The 27,556-nt window shown below is 43.3% G+C and overlaps 2 protein-coding genes across 3 annotated transcripts in view; both read right to left on the reverse strand.

The window, feature by feature from the left end:
- Positions 1 to 369: 369 nt before the first annotated feature.
- On the reverse strand, positions 370 to 11,280 carry Klhl11 (kelch like family member 11). Its single transcript, XM_051176563.1, has 2 exons — positions 10,671 to 11,280; positions 370 to 3,155 (listed from the first exon to the last, which is right to left on the reverse strand). Exons 1-2 carry the CDS (start codon positions 11,213 to 11,215, stop codon positions 1,574 to 1,576), a joined length of 2,127 nt encoding a protein of 708 aa, XP_051032520.1. The 5' UTR covers positions 11,216 to 11,280; the 3' UTR covers positions 370 to 1,573.
- Positions 11,281 to 17,938: 6,658 nt separating this feature from the next.
- Acly (ATP citrate lyase) overlaps positions 17,939 to 27,556 on the reverse strand; it is a 40,944-nt gene continuing 31,326 nt past the window's right edge. For both annotated transcript variants that reach the window (XM_051176466.1, XM_051176458.1), the window contains 9 exons: positions 27,302 to 27,429; positions 26,683 to 26,776; positions 25,992 to 26,146; positions 22,786 to 22,936; positions 22,458 to 22,601; positions 20,302 to 20,415; positions 19,654 to 19,736; positions 19,329 to 19,405; positions 17,939 to 18,771 (listed from right to left, as the gene is read on the reverse strand). In XM_051176466.1, the coding sequence (XP_051032423.1) occupies positions 18,677 to 18,771; positions 19,329 to 19,405; positions 19,654 to 19,736; positions 20,302 to 20,415; positions 22,458 to 22,601; positions 22,786 to 22,936; positions 25,992 to 26,146; positions 26,683 to 26,776; positions 27,302 to 27,429 (1,041 nt within the window). In that variant the 3' untranslated portion in view covers positions 17,939 to 18,676. The remainder of the gene's footprint in view (positions 18,772 to 19,328; positions 19,406 to 19,653; positions 19,737 to 20,301; positions 20,416 to 22,457; positions 22,602 to 22,785; positions 22,937 to 25,991; positions 26,147 to 26,682; positions 26,777 to 27,301; positions 27,430 to 27,556) is intronic.

Genomic DNA, 27,556 nt, shown 5'->3' on the forward strand with positions numbered 1-27,556 from the left:
TAATCCTCCAATACCATACACAAAAATGTGATAAAAATCAGCAAAGAATATGAAGACACTAAGAAAAGATGGGACTCAATAATATACCTAATGCAAATGAGAATTATAGATCTTGAATATGAGAGCTCTACAATAACAGATCAAGAAAATGCAAATATGAACAATTAGAGGAATGTGAACGTACAATATCATTGTCACAGAAACTCAACAACAACAAGAACAAAAAAACTCCAGAAAACTTGTAACAGAAAGCAGCTGCTAATGAAACTGGTTTTTGGTCCTTAGAAGCTTATCCCTCAGGGTCTATATATGGTCAATGCCTTAATCTACTTTGCAAGTTCCAGGCCAGCCAATGCTACATAGTGAGAGCTGTCTCAAAAAAATTTAAAAAAGACTATTTTAGGGAGGGTAATAAAATATATACAGATTAAAAACCTTTTCTGAAAGATGACAGTCATTGAACTGATTATTTAACAATGATAGTTTCTTATTAAATGTGTTATGTGAGAGCCTTAAAATTTTAAAAGTCAAAACTGTGCTCAGATTTGGTATTATAGGCTTTAAGTTTCAATAAAAAGTTGAGGGCAATCCAGGAAAATATTTTGACAAACAGGGGCCACAAATAACATGGCTTCTCTTAGCAGTATTTTCTAAACTCATTTTCTTCCCATTCTGAAAGCTTTTCTTGGGGAAAAAAAACTGATGAAGACCCTATGTAATATTCAGTGGGACCATGAATAAATGACCTGGAGGCATCACCTGTTGATTGTCGCAGGCATGCTGCACCCTCATCAACAGTCACTCTTCAAAGTGTTTCAAAATGTTTGTTCACTTGCTTTCTCAGCTACACTGAACACCTTTTTTCTTAAAGAAACAAACTTTACCTGTGTAACTTCCTCTCTAGTCAGTCAGCTAAGTATTAATATCTCCCCTATTCTCACCTCAAAATGATGGCTTCAAGTCTATAGACAGCTGCAGAAGAAACAAAACAAGCCAGATGATATGCCAATCACCTACTTCTTACTGGTCACCCTTCCCAATGAACATAAACAGCATTTGTAGATAAACACACACAACAAAACATCAGTGCCATCATTCTGAGATCAGTCTTGCTGAAACATTGTGCTTTTTCCTTTAGATCCAGACTCACTATTGCACATGCCTTCTGTAGATGAGAGCTTAATGCATAAATAAACAAGCCACACAAAATGTAAAGGAACCACAAAGTGTGCAAATAACACTGGTGCTTAAAGCCCCAAATGTAAGTCCCTAAAACAAAGGAGTTATAATTGTTGGCAGAAAAAAGGCCAAGTAACTAGACCTGCTTTCCCCCACTTGTCTTTAATAAGATCTTGCTTATTTGCCAGCATACAAAGACAGGACTGTAGGCTAACACAAATTACCAGACTAAACTGAGTTTCCTGTTTGCTTTTTAACTAACTTCCTTTTATATAGGGTAGTAAGTCCAAGTAGAAAATAAGTTATTGACATACTTTTCCAAGTAACAGTCCAGACATCTCCAGCCTCATGGAACAGGGGTTAGAACAGTTTCCAGTTGCAAGTGTTGGTGAGTCTAGCATTCAATCTGGGAACTTGGCACTCTCCGCATGTTCAGGGCATGCCGGTGTATCTCTTGCATCTGTCTGATGCGGTCCTTCTGCCACATTAAGTTTTGAGGCATAGGGTATCTCTGTGTGCCATGCAAGTACCGGTAGGGGATCCTGACATGACAAGCAGTGGCCCTACAACGGGGCTGAGGCATGGGAGGAAGGAGCATCCACCTCTTTCTCTCAGCACAGTATCGGTAGGCCTCCTTCCGATACTGTTTGTCAATATCATCGCTATTTTTCCAGCCTCCAATAATGAAGACATCATCTTTGTAATAGCAAATAGCTGCTCCTTCAATGCTTAGGACTTCTGGAGGCAAGCTTTCAAGGATCTCATCAGATACCTGACCGGCAATTTTTCTTACTGCCTCTTCGTTTTCTAAAGAATAACTCTTGGGACAGCATGATGCTGTCTGATAAAAGTTTGAATTGACCACAGACATCTGGAAAAAACAGTAATTGTCAATAAGTGGTAAAGACTCCACATCTTTCCACTGTCGAGTCTCTGTATCATAGCAAGTAATTACAGCTTTCAATCCATCTTCAGTGTCCCGGTCCACAGGAGTGCGGGCAGCGATATACACAAACCGGTCCTCAATGGCTAGTGCTTTTACATCTCGAAGAATCTTTGGTGCTGATTCTAAGTTGTGCCATTTATCAAGCTCGGGATTGTAAACAGTCACATCTTTAAAACCAGGGCTAAAATTGCCATGTCCTCCAATGCTATACAGCTTCCCTTTGACTTCTGTTAGCCCAAAAGAATGCTTTCTTGTCATCAGACTACAAACATGTTCCCATGTATTCAAGTTTGGGTTGTACCTTTCCACAGTTTTAGCAAACCCTGGTTCCATGGAGCCAGCAACATACACATAAGATTCTGTTACTGCAACGGCATGTCCATCAAGGTGATTATGAATGTGGGGCAGATTTACCCATCTGTCCTCATCAACAAAATATCCCACACATTCACTTAAATAGTCTCCTCCTTCTGATACACCTCCAATAACCATGATTACATCCATGTTTTGTCCATAGCGAGGTAAGAGTGAAACATGGGAAGCGGGGTGCTGGAGTGTGCCAGACTGTATATTCTCTGCTCTGAGTGCATGCCTCTCCACTGCATCAGCCACCAGCTTGACACAAACTTCATTATTGGCCACCAGCCGCTCTGGTTTGACATGCCGTGTAAGATAGGTGGGTTTCATCTGGGACAACCTAAGCAATTTGAAAAGTTCTTCAAAGTATCTCTCTCTTTCTTCAGCATTTCTCTGAACCCACTTCAAAACCGTTTCAAAAAGAACCTCTTCAGAATCCACGGTAATTTCCAAATCTGAAAGCCAGTCTCGAATGAGATGGAAAGGTAAAGTATAAAACTCTTCATCCTGAATGACTTTATAGAAATTCCTCCGGATCATATCTGCAGCTTTCAGAGCAAGCTGGCTTAGGGTGTACATGTGGGCTAAGCTATGAATGGCCACACAATTTGAGAGATGAAGTTTTTTCTTAAGAAATTCTCCACAAAATTCTTTTAAGCGAATTAATAAGAATCTAGAAACAAGAGAAAAAGAAAAGATTAATTGTGGGATGTACTTAATTTGTAAGGTTGCATTATAGGTATACCTGAATTATACAAATTGAAAGAATTAATCTCATAAGCACAGTATTTGGAAAGACACCCCCTACCCCCAAATGAGCAAGTATTATGCTGGGAAGTCTATTTTTCAGGAGGAAGGGTCTGAGATAGGTCTCATTATGCAGATGGTTCAGTGGGCAAAGACACTTGCCAAAGCAAGCCTAGACACCCAAGTTCAATCCCTAGAACCCACGTAAAAGATGGAAGGAGAAAATTTCAGAAAGTGTCCTCTTCCAGGTGTGCACTATGGCACCCATACATTATAGACACACAATACACACTTTTTTAAAACAAAAAATGTGAGACCAGGAGACCAGGACAGGTCAAGGCCTGTCTGGAAAACTTGGTGAGACCCTGTTTCAAAATCTAAGGTGGCAGTGGCCCATTCCTTTAATCCCAGCACTGGGGAGCCAGAAGTAGGCTGTTTGAGTTTGAGGTCAGCCTTGTCTACAAATCCTTTCCTGGTCAGGCTCCAAAACTGCAGAGAAACCCTGTCTCAAAAAACAGTTTAATAAAATTAAAACAAGGAGCTGGAGAGATGGTTTAGTGGTTAAGTTCTAAAGATCTTTTTATTTTATTATTTATTTGTTGCTTGCCTGAGTGCTAGGATTAAAAACATGCTTCACTATGCCTGAATTCTATTGTTTATGTATGGGTATTTTGCCTGCATGTGTATCTGTGTATGACATACATGACTGGTACTCTTGGAAGACAGAAGACAGCACCTGAAGGATGAGTTTGGTTCCCAGCACACATACTGAGTAGCTCACAACTGCCTAACTCTAGCTGCAGGGGTCCAATGCCCTCTTCTGTTCTTCTTGGGCACTGCACTCACATGCACATGTTATCACAGAGATACAGACATACAATAAGGACAAATGCCAATTCAAATGCATTTCTGATATCTTTTCTAATCCCTTTGCCATCACTGGACCACCACCTATCTATTTATTTTGGTTTTGCTTTGTTTTTTGTTTGTTTGGGTTTTTTTGTTTTTTTTTGAGACGGGGTCTCCAAAAGACCTTGTATCTGAGGATGATCCTTCTTCTACCACCTATGTGCCAGGATCATAGACATGCACTACCACTCCAGCTTTGGTTTCTTTCTATTGAGAAAGGGTCTTGGTGAAAGGCTTTATCCACTAGGACCATATAGTTTAAACTAGAGGCAGGCAGGAACTATATTTCCTGGAGATTCAGCTTAGCTAGATCTCACAAAGAACAGCAATCCAGACTGAGTCAGAGGTTTTTATCAATTTGGTCAACCCCAGAAAGTAGACTAAGGGGTTTTGCCCAAGACTGGTTATCATTAAAGCAAGGCAGACAAGATAAACTCAAATATGTAGGATAGTCTAGCTAAAGAAAAAAAGAAAGAGCTTGGCATTGGTGGCGCACACTTTTAATATCAGCACATGGGAGGCAAGGGCAGGTGGATCTCTGTGAGTTCGAGGACAGCCTCCAAAACTACATAGAGAAACCCTGTCTCCAAATGCCCACAAAAAAAAAAAAAAAAAAAAAAAAAAAAAAAGTGGTTTATAAAACATTGCCCACCCACCATCTAGTAGCACTTGGCTACTAGGTGGTGCACACCTCTAATTCCAGCACTCAAGAGGCAGAGGCAGGCAGATCTCTGTGAGTTTGAGGCCAGCCTGATCTACAGAGTGAGTTCCAAGACAGGCTCCAAAGCTAGACAGAGAAACCCTGTCTGTAGCAGCACTTAGCCCAAAGATGGTCAATCTGAGACTACAGTTATACTACAAAAAGGCCTTTTAACTGAGAAGAACAATCTAAGAATGACATCATTATGACAGGCCCATTTCCATTCAATAATGGTTTATCATGGTTACTGTGCTTAATAAATACTTAATTACAAATACAGATGAATTAAGACAAGCTTTCTTAATACTCTTAAAGAAACATTCCTACCTTAGAGATAAAACAAAGACAAGGTAGAGTGGTGAATGAAGACTCTAGAGTTTAGAAGACCCCAGACAAGTCTGGGTGCCAGGGCCACCTGATTCCCAGGCTGCCACAAGCTCCTATGTTTAGCAGGTAATTCTGAACCATGTTCCCTTAAGACAGGTTTTGGGAATCATTACTCTATGAAAACAATAGCTATTACACACTAGGCATTGTTATGTAAGGAACCCTATACTGGACACATCTATTTATCATAGTACTGGGGATTCAACTCAGGGCCTAAAACATGCTAGGCAGGTGCCTTATTATACAACCCCTCCAACCTGCTTCTTTGTTTGAGGCAGGATCTAACCTGTGATCCTTCTGCCTCAGCCTCTGCTCATTCTATTATTTCTGACTCATGTGCCACTCAGGCTTGGTCACAGACAGTACATGTGGGCACAGAGAAAATGATCCTGCCTCAGAGCTCATTAGATTCAGTTCAGTCATTACAGAACACTTAGAACAGTGCCTGTGAAAGATGGAGAAAAGTTAGAGGTTTGGTTTTATTTTTTGTTTTAAGACAGGGTCTCTCTATGTAGCTCTGTTGGCCTTGAACTCCGACACAGCTTGTCTTTGCTTTCCTAACACAAAGAATGAAGGCATGTACCACCATGCCAGCAAAGGTTAGAGTTTTTTTGTTTTTGTTTTTTTGAAGATTTATTTATTTAATGTATGAAGTGTTCTGACTATATGTATGCCTTCAGGCCAGAAAAGGGCACCAGATCTCATTATGGATGGTTGTGAGCCACTATGTGTTGGCTGGGAATTTAATTCAGGACTTCTGGAAGAACAGCTACTACTCTTAATCACTGAGCCATCTCTCCAGCCCCCAAAAGTTAGAGTTTAAGTCACAGACAGACACAAACACTGTGTGACAGTAGATCTTCTTTTTCAGTTTCACTTAACAAGCTTCCTTTCCAGGGTCTGTACACATTCTACCCCATCCTGAGGAACCCTGTCTTGTACTTTGAAAGAGAAACGATTGGGCAGGGGCTTAATCTGTCCACCAATCAATTTGCCTGCAATTATACCTTATATTTTCTTTCCCAGTTTGGTCTATGTTTTTTTTTGTTTGAGATAGTGTCTATGTAGCCTTGGTTGGGCTGGCCTTGAAGTCAAGGCCACCTGCTATTGCCTCCTGAGTGCTGAGATTAAAGGCATGAGCCACTAATGCCAGCATCAAATCCTTACAGTTTTTGGAAAGGGTCTCGTTAAACAGTCCAGTCTGGCCTGGATTTCCTGCCTCAGCCTCCCAACTGCTGGAATTACAGGAGTACACCATTCAATCTCCAATTTTAGTATAGATCATGGCCTTCCTCGATTTCAAAACCTACTCCTGTATCTATTCTCCTGCTCATATAGTACCAGTTTCTCCTCTTCCACAGAATAAATTTTTTTTTTCAGCATACAAACATGTTCCACCATTTCCTATTTTAGAGTTTACTACATAGGCACTCTATCTTAAACCCAATCCTTTTAACTTTGTGTTTGTTTGCTTTGTGTAACAACCCAGGCTGTCCAGAGATCACAGGCTTGTGATTCCTAAATGCTGGGATTAAAGGTGTATACTACCATTGCTCAGCTATAAATAAATATACTTTTAAAATAGGGATATTTCCAAACACTGAAAAAGAGCCAAGTGTAGTGGCACATTTCTACAGGTTACAACCCTAAATCTTAGAAAGCTGAGCTGATCAGGAGTTCTAGGCCTGCCTGGGTTACACAGGGACATTTTGTCTCAAAAACAAAAAGGAAGCCAGGCATGGTGATGCACACATTTAATCACACATTTGGAAGTCAGAGGCAGGTGGATCTTTGTGAATTCAAGACCAACCTGGTCTACAAAGTTGAGTCCTAGGAGAGCCAGAGAAACCTATTTCAACCCTAACTTCCTGCACAAAAAAACAAAAAACAGACAGAACACATCCATCTTTAATCCTAGCAGGGAGGAAGAGGCAGCTGGATCTCTATGATTTCAAGGACAGCCAAAACTACTTAGGGACATCAGGTCTCAAAGGAAAAAAAAAAAAAAAAATCAGAAAGGGTAGGCATTAGATAGATGGAAGGTAGAGATACATGCAGATTGGGGGAGCTATCATATAAATTATAATTAAAGTCACAGAATAGATTAAGCTACTTAAGAGTACATATAAAAAGTAAATAGGGGGAAAAAGGGCAAGGAGGGGATTCTCTACAGTATTAAAGAATCCAATAGCGTGAATTGAACTGATACTACAGTAACCTAAAAAGGGAGTGGAATCTAGCTGTCAAATGATCACTAGAGGTTAGTGATGATACTGAGTATTAAAAATAAAAATTACTAATAATAAAACAAATATTATGTCTGTGAGTACTATGTATGCATGCATGCATGCATGCATGTGGCTACTGCCAACATTAGAAGAGGGAGTTGGACCCTAAAACTGGAATTACAGATGGTTGTGAACAATCACATTGGTTCTGGGAATTCAACACTTCAACACAGGTCCTCTGGAAGAGCAGCCACTGCTCTTAATGGCTGAGTCATCTCTCTGGCCCCTGGAAATATCTCTATTTGTGACATTGTTTCTTTTTGTGATTTCCTTCATAACTTAACTGGAGACGCAATGTTCTCCAATTTAATAGCTTACTCAGACATCATGATCAAGTCCATACTGACCTTTTCAAATCTGCTTTTTATTTTTTTCCACAGTTTTTGTGTGAGGAGAAAGGCATAAGGCTTTGATATCAGATGTCATTCTTTGAGCTCCATCTTTGTGTTCTAAACATTTTTTAAAGATTTATTTGTAAGAGTGTTTTGCCTACATGTTTATCTGTGCACCATGTGTGCCTGATGTCCTTGATGGCCAGAAGAAGATATCAGATTCACTGGAACAGGAGTTACAGATCATTGTGAGCCACCATATGGGTGTTGGGAACAAAACCAACCTAGGTCTTCTGCAAGAGCAACACGTGCTCTTAGCCACTGGCTGTCACTCTAGCCCCTCTACCTTCTTTTCAGACAAGGTCTCTCTCACTGAGCCTCATCCACTGGGCCAGACCAGCTGGCCAATGAACTTCAGGAATGCACCACCATGCCCGGCTTTTACAGAATTGAAGCCAGGTCCTCATGCTTGCAGGGCAGGCATTTTACCCACTGCTGTGCCATCTTTGCAGCCCCGTATTTTTCCACATCTTTTTATGAGGAGGTAGGGTATGAGGAGGTGGGGTAAGCGCTTATTATAAATCCCTGCCTGGTTGGATAAATAGACCAGACTGGACTAAAACTCAAGAGAGCTGCTTGCCTCTGCTTTCCAAGAGTGTTGTGATTAAATTTCCTGCTTTTCCCACACTGTAATAATAATCAGATCTTTCCAAATGCTACGGGCGGGGGAATCCCCTTACTCCCATTATCAAATCCACTGTGAATTCATCTCTTCTACTTGAAAACACAGATGTCCTGCAGTCAAAAGCACTGGCTGCTCTTCAGGTTCGATTCCCAGCAAACACATGCTCTCTTTCTGGCCTCCTTAGGCATCAAGCATTAACACGGTATTCATAAATGCAAGCCAACATCCATATGCATAAAATAAATCTCAAAGCATACACACACTGTTATCATTCCTCAATCCAAGTCTCTACCACTACTGCAGTACTTAAACTAGTCTCTGCTACAGCCCTTGCTGCATCCTCCCCACTGTCCTATGCTTTTTCAATACAGAATTTAACAAGTAAAAACGGCATCTTTATCACCAACTTCTAATTTCAAAAAGTTCAGCTCTGTGGGGGCAGTGGTGGCACAAGCTTTTAATCCCAGCACTTGGGTGGCAGAGGCAGGCAAAGCACTATGACTTTTGAGGGTAGCTAGGTCTAGGACAGCCAAGGATACACAAAGAAACCGTCTCGTAAAACCATCAAGTTCAACTTTCACAGGCCCATAAGGCTGTGGTTTGAGACCCCCTAGGATCGAACGATCTTTTCCAGGGGTAGATTATCAGATAACCTGAATGTTAGCTATTTAAATTAGGATTCATAACGGTAGCAAAATTACAGTTGTGAAGTAGCAATGAAAATAATATGGTTCGGGGTCAGCACAACATGAGGAATGGTGTTAAATGGTCACAGCATTAGGAAGGTTGAGAACCAGAACCGCTGCCCCGAGGGCTCTATCCTCACCACTACTCTGATGCTTTTGCTCCTTTCAATCGCCTTCCTCCACCCAGCTACATGTACAGGCTATTCTCTATCACCTGAGGGGCTCACACTGGCAATCTCGACCTGAATGAAGCACACTACTTCACCATCTACATCCCTTTATTATATCTTCTGAATTTTCTCTGTACCCCCCAATTTAAAAGTAGCTCCTCTGTGTGTACTCCTTTAATCTCAGCACCTGAGGGGCTGAAGCAGGCAGATTTCTGAGTTTAAGGCCATGCTGGTCTACAAAGTGAGTTCCAGGACAGCCAGAGCTACATAGTGAGACCATGTTTTGTTTTGTTTTGTTTTTTAAAAAGAAAGCCAAGCAGTGGCAGCTCACGCCTTTAAGCACTTGAGCACTTGGGAGACAGAGGCAGGTGGATCTCTGAGTTCAAGGCCGCTGGCCTGGTCTACAGAGCTACATAGAAAAACCCTGCCCCCCCCAAACAAAACAAACAAACAAACAAAAAAAACAAACCTCCCCTCCATTAGGGCCTATATCGTGCAGCTCCATACTAAATTTTGTTTCACAGCTATAATAATTATAAAGCAGGCTATATATCCACTGTTAAACAACATGAGTTCGATAAGGAAAAGGGGATCTTGGTGTGTTTTGATCACATGGAAATCAATGTCTGCTGCACACCCCTGGTATGTGTTAAAGGATTTGTAACAGTACTATCATGCCTAAAAAAACGTCATCCACCCATCCAAACCGACCTCTGGGGCTTTGTTTCTGGCTCCCTATAATTCATTTTCCACAACAGCTGAGGAAATCTTTTGAAACATTTAAGTCATATCATCTCTCTATCAGCTTCTCACCCATTACACTTATTAAAATCCAACCTTTCCTGGGTGTATCTCATACACCACCCTCCCCTTCACCCAACAGATCCAGATTCACTGGATTCTTTTAAAGACCTTTCTCCAAGCCAAGCTGGATCCTGACCGAGGGCCTTTGTAAGCCTGTAATGCGCAGCATCCATCCCTCTTGGAACTGCCAAATTCCCTTGCCATTCTGAGGTCGGCTTAAATGTCATCTCTTCCATTCTGCGGCCAGCCGTTCACGATTTTTTTTTTTTTTTAAATGTCATCACGGGAGTCACGCACCACACACCGCTTTCCACCGCTTCTGTCCCTACACCTGAAATCTGCGCTCCGGGATGCAATGTGCACAACCTAGACTCTCAGAGGCATCCCCGGTGCCAGGAGCGGTGGATGTCCCGCCGCGGGCACAAGGACGGGGTCCCCCCCCCAAACCCTCGCTCGCCCCTTCACCGTCTACCCGCCTACCTGTCGGCCAGCTCCAGCACCTCGTGCACGCTGCCTGTGCTCACTCGGATGCGCCCAGTGTACATATACTCGATAACGGCTTCCACTGTGTCAGGTTCGGGTCCCGGCTCCGAGCTCCACTTGCGCATCTCCACCCGACCTGAGCGCGACTCGGAAAACTGGCCGGATAGCAGGGGCGTGAAGTACTCCGTGGCGGCGGCCAGCACCGAGCGGTGGGCACGGAACTCGCGACCTCCGGCCCCACCGAAGCACAGGGTGATGTCGCAGAACAGGCCTTGACGCCGCTGCTCGTTCTGCCGCCAGGACAACTCGGAGCAGTGAGTGCGGCACTCGAAGTCCTCGGCCTCTGGGCCCGGATCGCCCCCGCTCGCCTCCATGGCAGAGATCCCGGGCCCGGGCCCGAAGTCCACCGTGCCACTGCCTCGAACCTCGGCGGCCAGGCCTGCGGAACCGGCGGCGGCAGTCTCCATGCTCTCCATCTCCAGCACCTGAAGAGATGCAGCCGCGGCCGCAGCAGCCGCCGCCGCCGCCACCGCCGCCGCCATCTTGACACCGCCGAACCGGCCCCCTCAGCTTCCGAACGGTGCGGCAACTCCGGTGCGACACAGAGGAATTCTGGGATTAAATAGTGCGCGCGGGGCGGAGCTGCGCCTGCGCACTTCCGTCACGCTTGCGCCTCCTAGTGAGGTAAACTCAGTAATCTCCAAGGAAAGAGTTAGGCACACGTCTTTCCCTCCCTTAGGGTCTGTGCGTGTTTTGTTGAGTTTCCTACTTTAAATTGCTTTGGAGTGTATCCTTACCACCACACGTACACGCAAAAATGCTGTTTGTTTTTGAACTCCCTCTGTAAACCAAGATGGCCTGGAACTCACAGAGATCCACCTTCCTCTGCCGGGATTAAAGGCGTGAGCCATAATGCCCAATTTATATATATTTTTTAAAATGGCTTTGATCCGGTGGTGGTGATGCACGCCTTTAATCCCAGCACTCGGGAGGCAGAAGCAGGCGGATCTCTTGAGTTAGAGGCCAGCCTTGGTCTACAGAGCGAGTTCCAGGGCAGCCAAGGCTGTTTGTTTTTCAGTGAAACCTTGTCTGGAAAAAAAAATTTTTAATATTTTTTAATTTTATTCTTATCAAAGTGTATTGATGTGCATGTGTGCGCCGGTGCCCACAAAGGACAGATGTGTTGGATCCTCTAGTGCTGGAGTTACAGGCCGATAAAACCCACTGTTGGGAGTCAACCTGGTCCTCTGAGGACATTGGTCCTCCCCCCCCCCCCAGACAGGGTTTCTCTGTGTAGCCTTGGATGCCCTGGAACTCACTCTGTAGACCAGGCTGGCCTCGAAATCATAGAGAGACCTGCCTGCCTCTGTCTCCCTAGTGCTGGGATTAAAGGTGTGAGCCACCATCACCTGGTACACTCTTAACTGCTAAACCTTTTCTCCAGTGGGGCGGGAGGCGGGAGGCGGGGGCGGGGGGGGAGGGACCAAGAAAATAACATTGTTATCAAGTAAACTACTTTTGCAACATTGTCATCGTGTTTCAAGAGTGGCTACATGTAATTTGAGGATGACCTTGAATTCCTGATTCTTCTGTCACCAAGTCCCTAGGGTTGGGATTACACAAGTGTACCTGAGCACACCCAATTTAATATGAGCTGTTTAAGAAGCCTTGGCAGTTTAATCACTCCAGCACCAATAAATAAATCTAAAGAAAAAAAAATTACCCTTCTTTAGTTTATGTGGGGGTATTTCTGTGGAGGACAAAGCACAATTTAATGCAGTCTGTTCTCTCCATTAGGCAATGGAATTCAAACTGGAGTCAACAGGCTGGGTGGCAGGTACCTTTACCCCACAAAACAAATATAATTTTGTCTTTTTTTATTTATGTATGTGGATGTACCCCCACCGCAGCAGCTTGCACGGAAGTCAGAAGACAACCTTTGGAATCAGTTCTCTTCTTCCACCTCCTGGGCCTGGTGAGTCCACCTTGATAGTCAAACTTGGTGGCAAATCTACCTACCTGAAGAGCCATGTCTCTGACTCAGAAATCTTTACTTTCCTTTTTTTATTTATGTGGTGTTTTGCCTGTATGTACATCTTTGCACTATCTTCCTACAATGTTTTCTGAGGCCAGAAGAGAGGGCATCAGATCCTCAGGGATTGGTGTTACAGATCATTGGGAACTGTCATGTGGGTTCTGGGAACCAAACCTGGGTCCTCTGGAAGAGCAGCCAATGCTCTTAACTGCTGAACCATCTCTAGTTCAAATCATTTTCAAAGAAGATTTTTTTTTTTTTTTTTTTTTTTTTTTTTTTGAGACAGGATTTCTCTGTATAGCTTTGGAACCTGTCCTAGAAATTGCTCTGTAATGCAGGCTGGCCTCGAACTCACAGAAATCTGTCTGCCTCTGCCTCCCGAGTGCTGGGATTAAAGGTGTGCACCACCACTGCCTGGCTGAATTTTTTAAAAAAAATTGTGTGTGTGTGCATATGTATCTGTATGACCTGTGTGGGTATCCAGAAACCAGAAAGGTCTCGGTTATTAAAAAAAAAAAAAAAAAGTAGTTGAGTGTGGTAGTGCACAACTTTAATTCCAGCACTCAGGAGGCAGAGGCAGGTGGATCTCCATGATTTCAAGGCCAGCCTGGTCTACAGAATGAGTTCAAGGACAGCCAAAGTTACTCTGAGAAACCCTGTCTGAAAAAAAAAAAAAAACCCAAAGAAATGAAAGAAATCATGTAATAAAAAATAAACCACCTAAAGATGGAGAATACACAGTCTGGGTACTGTATGTTATTGTGTTGTCTTTCAATTGTTTGATTACTGAGGATAGAGCAATGGCTGCTAAAAGAAAATGATTATAAATGCTGCTGGATCAATCCAACCTATGTATTTTGAAAATTCCTTGACTTCAAAATTTGAATCTACAGACATGTTGCTTTTGTTTCCACAGAAGATGAAAAGCTGTGGATTCTTTCTAGATTAATTATGGTTTGATCAAGCAAGACCCCCTAAAGCAATGGCCCAGGCGATCCAACATCCAAAACAGCTAAGATGATGCAGCCTCAGACTACTACAGTCAGGATTTAGCCATGGTTCTGTTTTCTCAGGCTCCCCATGGGATTGATAGTACCCCAAACAGCAGGAAGCACTTTAGAGAGAACAATGCCCAAATTCCCAAATATTATTTACAAATGTTTGTTTTCATTTAAACAGGGTTAGTTATAAATGATTAATGATCGCAGTCAATCTCTTTCTAAAGAAAAAAAAGGAATAGGATATAGAAATGAATACTTTACATTGATATGATTTTGGTTTATTGATACAAATTTGAGGCCAATTTTACTATATGCATATTGCTACTCTTGTTTAGATATTGTGTTTATACAGATCATTTAAAAATGTAATGTATAATTTAAAAATACAAATTTATAGTCACCTATAATAGTCAAAGTTATGTTTAGTTAGGTTTTCTAGATATACAGAGATATATTTCAAATGAATAGACATTCTTCAAAACCTTTCAAAGCCCTACAGAATATGGCATTTAAAGTGGTTTATTAGGGTTCTCATGACAATGAGACACAACTGCTCCTGGCAACACCAATTATATCAGAGAGGAAGATGGGCATCGAAGAAACTGCCATTTGGACAAGAAACTGTTCTTGTCTGGACTGCTTGACAGCACACTGTCCAATCTGGACAAGCAGGTTACAAAGAAAAGTGACTGCTGAACTTGCCAAGGGACAGGATGGACCTTCAGGTTTCCTGCTTCATCAAATAGTCTGCCACACACTATGGCCTATAGGCTGAAGATGGATGCCCCAATATTACAAAGGAATTTTGGGTGACTGTCCAGGCAATGAGATGTCTCTGTCAATTCTAGAGTTTATCTATTATCCTTCTGAGGTCTTTGATGGAATTGAAGACAGATGGCTATGGTTATGGTTTTCCTTGGTTATGATAAAAGATAAGTTACAATGTTAATGGTCTAAATATTGTTAACAATAATTCTTGCTTAATAACTGTTTTGTTATATATAATTTTACTATGCTATTTAGATAGAAAAGAGATTATGGAGGATGTCCTTCTGTATGCTGTGAATAGTTTCTCTTATTGGTTGGTAAATAAATGCTCATTGGCCAGTAGTCAGGCTGGAACTATTATAAGTGGGGCTAACAGACTAGGAACGCTGGGAAGAGGAACACAGAGTGGCAAGGAGACACTATGTAGCCACTGAAGGAGTAACATATGGAACATTACCAGTAAGCCACAGCCTCATGGCAATACATAGTTCAATAGAAATGGGTTGATAATTAAGAGAGAGCTAACCAATAAGAAACCTGAGCCATTGGCCAAGCAGTTTATAATTAATATAAGACTCTGTGTGTTTGTTTGGAACTAAACAACTTTCGGATCTAGCAGAATAGAAACTCCATCTTCACACACCTTTAATCCTAGGACTCAGTATTAAGAGGTAGACAGACCTACACAAGAGTGAATCAGTTTAAAAGAGAATTATAATTCACACCTTTGAGCTGAACATTAAGGAAGGATATAAGACAGAAGCAAGGTTTCAGTAGAGGCATTCATTCTCCAGACTGTAACTGAGGTTACAGTCTGAGGCTTGGTGAGAGCTTGTGGAGACAGGGTCAGCCCATTAGGCCCGAGGTAGAGGTAAGAAGTGAGCAGCCAGCTGCTTTGCTTTTCTGATCTTCAGCTTGAAGTTTGAATCCCAATATCAGTTTCTGAGTCTTTTACTTATTCGTGTTACAAACTGTCTCTTCAGTCTCCAGAAATATTTTTAAAAGGGAATAAAGGCTTAGGACTTTGGGTCTTAGAGGGGTATGGTAGTATGGTGGCACACACCTGTATTCCTAGCACTTGGAACCATTTCCAGTATGTCAGCCGGGGCTAGACTGCACTGTGGCTAAGTGCAGGAAGATGAGGAGTTACTTAATATCTGCCTTTCTCAAAGTGGATATTGCCTACTTTAGAAGAACACAGGATTAAATGAGGTAGTGCTGAATCAAATGTTTACTGCATATACCATTTCATATGCATCAAATACAAGTAAATAAATCAGCTTTTAGGAGGAAGAGTCAGGAGAATCTCTGTGAGTTCCAGGCCAGCCTGGTCTACAGAGTGAGTTCCAGGACAGCCAGTGCGCCATAGAGAAATAGTCTCAAAAACACAAATAAATAAAACAAATAAAAGCCACTTTGGGTTTTCAAACAAGGAAGTGAAGTGTCTTCATTTGACTTTATTTTTACATTTATTTAGTATAGGTGTAGTGTAGTTACGCATGGGCCTTGGCACACCTGTGGTTAGAGAACCTTTACTCAGTTCTTTCCTTCCACGTGGTCATTCATGAGGTCATGCCTTCACCTGCTGAGCCATCTCAACAGCCCTCAACTTGATTTTTAAATGTCACTTGTGTCTGTATGGAGGGTGGATTGTACCAGGACAAAAGAGGAAATAAGGGCACCAGTTAGCAGATATAGATAGATCAGAGGAGAGTTCAAGAGTAAATCAACAGAACATGGAACCCAGGAGAACAGAAGGGTGACTCCAGCTTTTGGCTTGAGTAACAGCTAGAGTTACCATTAATTGAGAAAGAGGGAAGTGTGGGTTAAAGTGGATTCTTCTTGTTTGTTTTTATTTTTTTGAGACAGGGTTTCCCTGTGTAGCTTGTGGAGCCTGTCTTGGAACTCATTCTATAGACCAGGCTGACATTGAACTCACAGAGATCTGCCTGCCTCTGCCTCCCTCTGCCTCCCCAGTGCTGGGATTAAAGGCGTGTACCACTACTGCTGGGCTAGAAGTGGATTTTTTTTTTTTTTTAAATAAACTCATGTTTTAATCTCTTTTTCCTTTATTTTTGAAGACTTAAAAAGTAATTTTAATTATATGTAGGTGCCTCTACATATGAGTATTTGCACATGAGTGAAGGTGCCCTAGAAGCCAGAGGTGAAGGATCCCCTGGAGCTGGGTTACAGATAGTTGTGAGCAAGCTGATATGGTCCTAGGAACTGAACTCAGGACTTCAGGACAGGCAACAAGTGCTTTTAACCACCAAGCCATCTCTCCAGATCATCTTTTTACATTTTTTTTTGAAAGACAGTTTCACAGTCAGGTGGTGGTTGCACACACCTTTAATCCCAGCACTGGAGAGGCAGAGGGAGGTGAATCTTTCCCTCTGAGTTTGAGGCCAGCCTGTTCTACAGAGAGAGTTCCAGGACAGCCAATGTTACGTCTGAAAAAAAAAAAAAAACAAGCAAACAAACAACAAAACAGGTTTTGAGGCCATAGGTGTTTAAAAAACTAGTAGGTGCTACAGAGATCAGGCTGGTCTTGAACTCTGATCCCAAGTGCTGGAATTAAAGGTACCACTAAGCCTCAACTTTAAGGTTTTTATAGCCTTCGGGGGTTTTTGGGGCATGATGATATATACCAGTGTTTTCATTATATTTTTCTTTTCAAGAGGTGGAGGTAGATTTTAATGTGGTGATATTTTGCTTGTGATCTAACAAATAAAACTAGCCTGAAGGTCAGAGTGCAAAGCTAGCCACACTAGTTAACCATAGAGGCCAGGCAGTAGGGGTACACTTTTAATCCCAGGACTTGGCGCACAGATCTTTTCTGTTAGTTCAAGGTCACCCACCCTGGGCTACATGAAATTGACCCATTCTAAAAGAGAAACAGAGCTCACACAAAGATGATCCCAGCACTACAGAGGTAGAGACAGAGTGATGTGGCTGGGTGGAGAGAGGAATATAAAGCGGGAGGTAGTCTGCTTTTTCATGGAGAGCATTCAGTCTGAGAATTCATGGAGACAGGATCATAGTTGGCCTGAGGTAGAGGTAAGGGCTAGTGGCTGGCTGCTTTGCTTCTATATCTTTCAGCTTTCCCCCACTAATATCTGACTCCGAGTTTTATTATTAAGACCAATTAGAACTCTTGCTACATTTTAAAATGCTACAACTAAGAGTTTGGTGTAGTGGTGCATGCCTATAATCCCAGCAGAGGCCAACACTGTCTATAGTTCCAGAACAGCTTTGTCTCATAAAGTAGATGACACAGAACAGCCACACATCACTGCTACTGTATAGTTTATTTAAACCAAACATGGTAATACAGAGAAGAGACTGAGGTGGCAGCTGTCCAGAATCTTTGTGGGTTACAGATGCAAAACAGCTATGAGTCTTTGGACCCACACTTCAGTAACAGACAAATCAGCTGCATAAACACAGAACATGAGACATAAGACATTTCACAGCTTTTTGCTTGTGTTTCCATTTTAAACACTCATATGTTACAACTTTACATTTAAGTTACTACTCCACATATGTATGACAACGGCTAAGGATTTAATGGTCCCACCCCTCCCCTTGACATAAGTAGACATTGATCCGTAACACAGAACATTTCAGTGGGATACTAAATAAACCCTTAACATATAACAGAAAAAAAAAAAAAAAAAAAAAAATGATCCTTAAAATCCAGACTAATACAGTCTTCATGTTAAGTGAAGATGGCCAGGAAGTGGGGATACCAGATGTCAGTGGGTCCTATAGACAGACAGTATCTTGAAGTCTTAAAAGTTGCATTCCCTTCCTCCAAAGGAAAAATGAATTTTTAACTAATTAAAAAAAGAAAGCAACATCATAAGGCCCTAGAACCTAGAAGAACACTATTCTGACAGTGCTTAGATTCTTCCGTATAATAGATACAGCAGGTAGCAGAGCAAATGTCACAAGTATTGGCTTGGTTTTCAATTTCTATGCCTATATATGTATATATATAAAAAAAAATACTAAGCTTCTTTATGCGGACTGAATGGGTACTAGCCTGTAGGTGTTGGTCTTCCATGCCTGTACATCAATGGCTATTTCTGCTCCAGGCCCAGCCTATAATGGACTCTGCTTCCAGCTGTCTGTCCGTCATTACCCAGAAGGGAGCTCATGTCTTCCTTTTACTGCATACAGCAGGGTTCCTCATTCAGTTACATGCTCATGTGTTCCGGAAGAACATAGGAAATATCATCCCATGGGTGACGATATAGCCCCTGCTTCAGCCTCTTCTGATCAAGATAGTGCCCTAAAATGGAGCCAATGCATCTTTCATTAGTTTCATAAGCATGATAAAGGGCAGAGAATGGGCAGGGAGATCTTCCCGGCATACAATATGTAGACACTGAGCTGGGAATATAGCTCTGTGGTAGGTTACAGTGAGGTTAGATAACAAATCCATAATACAAACAACATGCACACATGAGCACACAGGCATGCATACACACACACACACACACACACACCCCAAAACAGCAGGAATTCCAGATTCATTCTATAGGTGTATCATACATCAGACTTAGCAAAATGGGAACTGCTAAACTGCATTCTACTTTTCTTAACTAGTAATAGAAACTATTCCCTGAAATAAAGTGCTGGCACATGGCTTTAATCCCAGCACTTGGGAGTCAGAGGCAGGCAGATCTCTGTGAGTTTGAGGCCAGCCTGGACTACAGAGTGAGTTCCAGGACATCTGGGACTACACAGTGAATACAAAAAAAAACTTGTGACATTTGTGGCAGAAGTTTACACACAGAGGAAGTAGTGTAGCATATTACAAAAACCCTTAAACAACAGCCAACTCACCAATGAAGCCCATACTCCTTCCTAGCACAAAGATGCCATTGAGAGCTCCAATATCAACGTATTCATCAGCTTCCTCCCTGAAAGACACAGACCACTTGTACTTTTAAAATGACTTACATGACCACCCTCCCAAGAGACAGCATCGCTCCTGCCCACCAGCAGTTCATTAGTTCCAAAGTGGCAAAGTGGGTGCTGTGGGTGGCAGGGCTAGAGGCAACTTTTAGTCTCCTCCTTATGCCTCGAGACACTTTCTAGGTTCCCTCACAGCTGGGAGGAAGCAGCAGTGAAAATCAGCCAATGCTGGGATGGAGGCTGAGATGCTCACCGGGTGAAGGAGCCACAGTTCCTAAGCATGTCCACAAATGCGACGCCAATGAAACCATCCACATTCAGGATAAGATTCGGTTTCTGGGGGGGGGGAAAAAAACCTCAAAGTTTTATCATTTCTCATTTTTTTCTTTGTTAGTTACTACTACTGTTATTATGACAGTTCATTTTGATAAGTAGCTTGAGTAGACTGAAAAGCTCGTGGGAGGTCAGCAAAGCTCACCTCTAGGTGTGTCCATAAGAACTTTCCAGAGAGGATTTGATATAAGGAGACCCGCTGTGACTGTGGAAAGCCCCATCCCACAAGCTAGGTGCCCAAGTGGAGGGGAACAGGAGAGCTAGCTGGGGTAGCACGGGCCACTGTCCTGCCAGGCCTTCCCTGTCACCCCAGCTGTAAGTCAACACAGCGATCCTCTTCCCCATAATGTGCTGCCAGGTGTTTGTCACAGCAATGGGAAGTAGCGGACATGATGACTATGAATTTTGAAACCATTTAAAATGACCTATTTAACCAGGGTGTAGAAGATGGACGGCACGCTCTATTAATAGTGACTTCAAAGCCAACTTGTACTACATGAGCCCTTGTCGGAAAAAGCAAGCAAACAAACAAAGCCCTCCAAAAGTAAGCCCTCCAGGCCTCCATTACCTTTGAGGTGGTGATCTTCTCCACTTCCAGTGCGTAATCGAGCAGCGGGGTGGCGGGGAAGTGCTGTTTGACAAAGTCTTTGAGGATCTGCACTCGCATGTCTGGGTTGTTTATCTAAAAAGGACCCAGTTACAGAAACACCACCTCAGACACGCAGGCAGCGGAAGTGCTTGTGTTCCAAGTAGACAGAGCTCTATCTGTCCTATCCTGGAGCCAGCATGGGACCTAACCCTGTTTCCAGTTCCTCGTAGCACCCATAATGACAATGCTGGGAGGCGCAAGAGTTTCAAGTCCCCTCATGTCTCACTTGGGTCTCTAAACAACCTCTGCAGTGATCTCTTTGTTACAAGAAAGGAGTTGAGCCCCCCGCCCCCAGATGTTCAGGAAGTTACCTAACATCTGTGGTGTTGGGCAGAGGGGACTGGACTCAGTCACTCTCCACCCTGTTTGGGTCTGGCTAGAAGCCAGGCTACCCACCAGCTCTGTCATCTGGTTAAGCTACAAAGATGTTCTGCACAAGCTGGGAACCGGGCACCCCAAAATCTTAGAAAAAAAATCCAGAACTGTGACATTGACAAATAACATTTGTTAAGAGAATATCCTGTCCTGGTTGTTTTTTTGTTTTTTGTTTTGGTGTTTTTTTTTTTTTTGCTTGTTTGTTTTGTCAATAAACTAGAGTTATTTGATTTGGGAAAAGAAACCTCAAATGAGAAAATGCCTCTATCAGAATGGCCCATGGCAACTTTGCTGGAGCATTGTTTGATGATTGCTGTGGAAGGTCCAGCTACTGTGAGTGGTGCCATCTGGTGGTACTGGGTTGTATAAGAAAGCTAGCTGACCAAGTCAGTAAGTAAACAGCATTCTTCCACAGCCTCTGCTTCAGTCCCTGCCTTGCGTTCCAGCCCTGGCTTCCCTTGCCTAAGAGATGTAAGATGATATAAACCTTTTCCCTCAAGTTGCTTTTGATTGAGGTATTTTTATCACAGCATCTGAAACCCTAATTAAGCAGGGTGTAAGGGGGCAAGATTTTAATTCCACAATTTGGGAGGCAGAGACAAGATGATCTTTGAGCTTGAGGCCAGTCTAGACACCATAAGGAAAGTTCCAGGACAGCCAAGGCATAGAGGAGACCCTGCCTCAATAAACAAACAGAAGAGAAGATGAAGAGGAGGACTTCAACTAAGACAGGGACCCCAGGGCTGACAGTGGGTGAGCGAGATGACTCAGACACACTAAATCCAAACACCAGTGACCTGAAAGGACACACTATCAGGACATTCAGTCAGATGCCTGTCAGCCCTGCACAGGACCACACTGTTTAAAATACTGTTTTTTTCCTATGATCTATTCCAATTGGGCTTGCCTTAATATTTCTACTTTTCTACTGCAAGTATATCAAGTGGTTTGCTTTAGCCAATGAAACGTGAGGTAAGGGCCAGAAATGGATCAGTGGGTTAAGGAACCTGCATCAAGCCTGACAGCCTGAGTTCTAGCCACATAGACTCCACTTGACTGCCACACCTGAAGTCGCACACATCCCAGTGAGGCTTGGCATGAATGACAGAACAGTCACAGCCAACCTATGGTAGTTACAGTGTCGCTGCCATAGGTCACTGAGATTGTGTACCAGGAAGTACTGTATTCTCCTTCCTGATCTTGGCCCTTTCTTCTACAAGTACATTTGGAAAACTGAAGCTGAATGAACTGAGAACTCTTAGGGCCATCCATCTGTATTATGATCAGGAAAGAATCACCTTGCATTTGGCATCTGTCTACATGCCCCAAGCTATGCATACTGGGGGTCAAGAGCTTCAGTGTTTCTTTCTTAAAAGTTGTATTTTAATTTTATATGTGTGTTTTGCCTGCGTGCGTGCGTGCGTGCGTGTGTGTGTGTGTGTGTGTGTGTGTGTGTGTGTGTGTGTGTGTGTGTGTGTGTGTGTGTACCACCTGTGTGCTGGCATCCAGAATCCAGAAGAGGGTGTTTGGTTCCCTGGAACTTCAGATATGGTTGTGAGCTACCATGTGGGTGCTGGGAACTAAACCCAGGTCCTCTTTAAGAGTGAAGCCATCTCTCTAGGCCCAAGTGTGTCCAACTCAATTGACAATCTCTCTTGCCACTACCCATTCCATAGAACTTAACGGGAACAACAATTTACCGATTTCACCCGGTGGCCAATACCCATGATCAGTTTTCCTTCCTTCTTCATCTTGTTCACAAACTCCATAGGAATAATGCCACTGTCAAAGGCTTTACTGAACATCTTTGCTGCTGCATCCAAGGCACCCCCAAACCGATCTCCCTGCAGAAGAAACAAACCCACATTGCCCTGAGTGTGATGGTTTTCCTAGCTCTGCAAACCTACCCAGGATGCCCAGAACAGCATCTGGCCTAGGGGTTTATACCCAGGGGCTCTGAGGAGCCTGCTGCATGTAGGCAGTATGACGCCAAAGCTGTTACCTCCCTCCCAGTAAGGCCAGACTTACAATGGTGAGCAGCCCTGATGTGAGGCTGGAGACCAGGTCCTTTCCAGCCCGAGCACAGATGATGGTGTTGTGGGCCCCAGAGACAGCTGGCCCATGATCAGCTGTCACCATCAGACACATCTCAATGAACTGGCAGGAATACTTGGGCAACCTAGAGGAAGTACAGAGATGCAACGGAGAAAAGTTGGAACAAAGTCCAGGAGCTATGATGACAAGGATATACTTTCTTCCACAGCCTGATTCTATCGCCAATTCCAAATCAAACTGCTCCTGATTCCTGCAGTTATTACATGTTACAGAACACAATATTAACCACTGAACCATCTTTCTGCCCATAAAAGTTTTCTGAATGTTCAATGACCAAAAGTTAATTCCAAGCAAACTGTAATGAATCTGCAATGTTTGCCCATTCGTTGCAGTCTTAGCTCTTAACTCATAATTTACACACTGTGCTGTGGACACGCTGCCCTACTGTGCAGCACCAACAAATGCTGCACAACTGCAACATCAACAAGTGCTATCCTACTGTGCAACACCAACAGATGCTGTCTGAGACCCTTGGCTCTGACTTGGGGCTATGGAACATTATGAACGCTATTTTCACTAAACATTCAAAAACTTTCTCCTCTTAAGAGACATAATGATAGGCAGTGGTGACGCGTGCCTTTAACAGTAATACTTGGGAGGCAGAGGCAAGCGAATCTCTCAAAGTTCAAGGCCAGCCTGGTCTACATAGCCAGTTTCAGAACTGCCAGAGCTACACAGAGAAACCCTGTCTTAAAAAAGAGAGAGAGAAGGTTGAGACATGTTTACTTTTAAATATGGAAAAGAGAGACATTTAATATTTTTCTCCCATCATCCCTACTATGTAACTACCAACGAGCACATCTTTGCATTGTGTGATGTCAAAATGTTTGACCTTAAAAATTGCTGTTTGAGTTTCATAAAGAGTTGTTAAATCAACTTTGGTTTGGGATTAGGATGGAATTTCCAATAATTTCTGAAAGAGTCTTGAACATACTTTTGCCATTTGGTAATACATAATCATCCAAAGTGGTGTTCTCAATATTGACAACCATAAAATCAAAATACTAATCAACTCTGAAAACACTGAAGATGTCCCATATCATGTACCATTAAAGATTCAGCCAAGAGTTAATGTGGAATTATGTATATGCATGAAGATGCCAGAGGAATATGTTGGTTGGGTGACTTTCTTAATGGCTCTCCATCTTATTTATTTATCTTCTGAGATACTTGCCTCTGTTGGGATTACAATGTGTATACTACCACACCCTGCTTTGAGAAGGGGTTTCTCACTAAACCACTAAACTTACCAAGTCTGTCAAGACTGGCTGGCCCTCCCACTCATCCCTCACTCCCCACCCCCCCAGCACTGGAGCTACAGGACCATGCTGCTATACCCAGCCAGGAATTTGAACTCAGTTCCCTTTGCTTTTACAGTAAGTGTTCTTATCCACTGAGACATCTTCCCCAGCCCCAAACTAAATTCCTTATGTAAAAATAAACAAGTAATTTTATCTCATGACTATATAAATTTGCTCTTGCCTTTACAAGTGGTAAAATTATACATACAGCAGAGAATTATTTTATAATAAATTCATTACCAGTAAATGTTTGATTTGTACACCTATTTTATAAATCTGTACATCTACAATTACACAAAAACTTCATGGGCAGCTGGGTGGTGATACACGCCTTTAATCCCAGCACTCAGGAGGCAGAAGCAGGTAGATTTCTGTGAGTTCCAGCCACACTGGTCTACAGAGTCCAGGACATACTCCAAAGCTACAGAGAAACCCTGTCCTGTTAAAAGAAAAAGAAAAAGAAAAACAAAACAACTTCATGGGCAAGGCTGAGTATAATGTTGCATTTCTTTAATCCCAATACATGGGAGGCAGAGGCAGATAGAACTCTTGAGTTTGAAGCCAGCTTGGTCTACTTAATGAGACCCTGCTTCAAAATGATGAAAAAGTCAAAACTAAAAGAAAAAAAAACAAAAAACAAAAAACAAAAAAAGTGGATGGAAGGGGTTACCAGCTAAAAAAGTCACCTTGGTGGTCAATATTGAGTTTCTATAATGGGATTTGATTTATACCTGCCGCTATGTCTCTCCACATGCTTGCTACCAGAGTGGAGATACAGCCCCTGCCCCCACACATCCTGCAGTATTCAATCTCCCCACTAATGACTACAGGCTTGAGTCTGGAAATTGGAGAGGTAAAAGTATACAGAAAAACCTCTCAAGCGCTACACCTCGAGTTTGTCCAAAGAAAGCCTAGATCATGACTGCTGCATCTCTGCAGAAGGCATGACAGAGCCCAAGGCTTTCACATGAAGATCTGCTCAGTGCTGTGTAATCACATATATGCTACCTTGCCTAGCTGTCAGCCACAAGGGAAGAGTAGCCTTAGGAGTGATGGAAAACACGAACAGCTACAATTCAGGCTGATGAGAGACTAAAATTTGCCAAGAAGAAATAAGCATGTTAGGGGCTGCTCTGCAGCTTTACCAGGTGCACTGATTAAGGCCACAACTGTTCAGATTCCCAGCTGACCTTGAGGTCACTGTAATTGTCCCATTTCTTTAAAAGCTCTCAAGGCCTCTCCTGAAGACACTTGTTTTCCCTTTCTTGATTTACAATGACCTTCCTGTCCTTACGTTAGTATACTGGGTGGTTTTGTGTCAACTTGACACAAACTAGAGTCATCAGAAAGGAAGGCGCCTCAGCTAGGAAATGCCTCCATAAGATTCAGCTGTAAAGCATTTTCTCAGTGATTAATTCAGGGAGAGGGGTGGAGGCAGCCCAGGCCATGGTGGGTGGTGCTATCCCTGGGCTGGTGGTCCTGGGTTCTACAAGAAGGTGGGCTAAGCAAGCCAGGGGAAGCAAGCCTGTAAGCAGTTCCCCTCCATGGCCTCCTGGATCCTGCCCTGTGTGAGTTCCTGTCCTGACTTCCTGCAGTGATGAACAGCAATGCTGAAGTGTACCTAATAAACCTTTCCCTCCCCAACTTGCTTTTTGTTTATGATGTTTTGTGGAATCAAGAGAAGCCCTAACTAAGATAGTTGGTCTGTGGTCACGTAACTGCTGACACTCACCCGTCTGCCCACCCCAACTCCTGGGTCAGAGGAAGGACATGGACTCTAAGCCTAGTGCCTTACCACCCCTGCCAACTGTGCCTCACCTTCTCTGGAACCAGAGGAGGCCAAGGACGCCACCGATGCCCATCTCTTCCTTGAAGACCTCGGTGATGGGCATGCCTGCATAAATGAGTTCCTGTCCTCGCTCATCACAGATGCTGGTCATGAATGAGGCAGGTTTTCGGATCAAACCTAGCTCCTGATCAGAGACAGAGAGACACGGGGTTATGGTGATGGTCAGAGATTTTTTTCCAAAACAGATAGCTGTGCTCTCAGAACAAAAAAACGTTCCAGGAATGTCTTGGCCACTCTGAGGGACAAGCAGCGACAAATACCCAGAGAAACCCTTTTCAACCAGTGGAGGCTAGCAAGGTGTAGTGGTACACTTTTAATCCCAGTAGAGGCAGAGGCAGGCAGATCTCTGAGTTCAAGGCCAGCCTGGTTTACAGAGCCGGTTTCAGGACAGCTGGAATACACAGAGAATCCTGTCTCTCGGAAAACCAAACCAAACAAACAAAAGAAGTGGAGGCCAGGCATGGTGGTGCTTATCTTTAATCCAAACACTCTGGAGGCAGAGGCTGGTGGATCACTGATTTCAAGTCCAGCTGGGTCTACATAGCTGTCATGCAAGCATACATGCAGACAGAACACTGCTTACATAATAAATAAATCTCAAAAAAAAAAAAAAAAAAAAAAATCTATCTTAGCCTTCCAAGGGACACCCATGACACTTACCCTGGCCCAAGAGTAGTCCATGGGCACTGTTGGAGGTGGCACTTCCTGAGCAGGTACAATGGCTCCTTTGGCCACAAGATCTTCATACACGGACCTGGGGGCAGGGAGAGGCAGGAGATGTTACCCTTCGTGTAGACACTATGAGGCTCTATCCCCAACACTGTAGGCTTCTTCAGCTACTCCTACCAGCTGGATCCCAAGAACTAAACGAAAACAATTATAGCCCAGACTATTGCTTCCACCCTTTGCTCTCCTCCTCTGGACGAGGCTTCATGGAAAGCTGAATGTGGGGACGATGGGAAGAGAGACAAGACAGCCAAGGCAGGTTCAGGGGGTAGAAATAGAAAGTGAATGTCCAATAATTCAATTCCATCAATCAGAAGTGATACTCAGAACGACACCTTCTAAACATGTCCAAACCCATGGGCCATTTGTGGCCACCGGCAACCAGCCAATCAGGTAGCCTCAGAAAACAAATGACCAGCCTGATTGGGTTTTCTCTACAGTGCATTAGAGCCCACGAGGAACCAAGAGTATCTGGATAGCCCTGTGTTAGAGGGGCTGTTGTCCTTAGTAGGGATCAGGAAAGGGTGGAAACCACATCCTGCCCACTCCTTACTGAATGATTTCTCCCAGTTCATCGAAGCTGCGGGGCACAAATACTCCTGCCTCCTTCAAGGCCTGGTTCTTGGCTACTGCGGTTTCAGAAGCCTGGTTGGCACAAGCTCCAGCATGGCCAAACTGGACCTGGAATGCAAAAACAGCAGCTTTACCTGGCTTGTTACTCCTCCATGAAAAGCAAAGGGCCCTGGGAAACAATAGCACTGATGACAGGCTGGCCTGTGCCAAATATTGCACACATGTTCTTTCATTT

The sequence above is a fragment of the Phodopus roborovskii genome, unplaced genomic scaffold (assembly GCF_943737965.1).
Source record: "Phodopus roborovskii unplaced genomic scaffold, PHOROB, whole genome shotgun sequence".
NCBI lineage: Eukaryota > Metazoa > Chordata > Mammalia > Rodentia > Cricetidae > Phodopus > Phodopus roborovskii.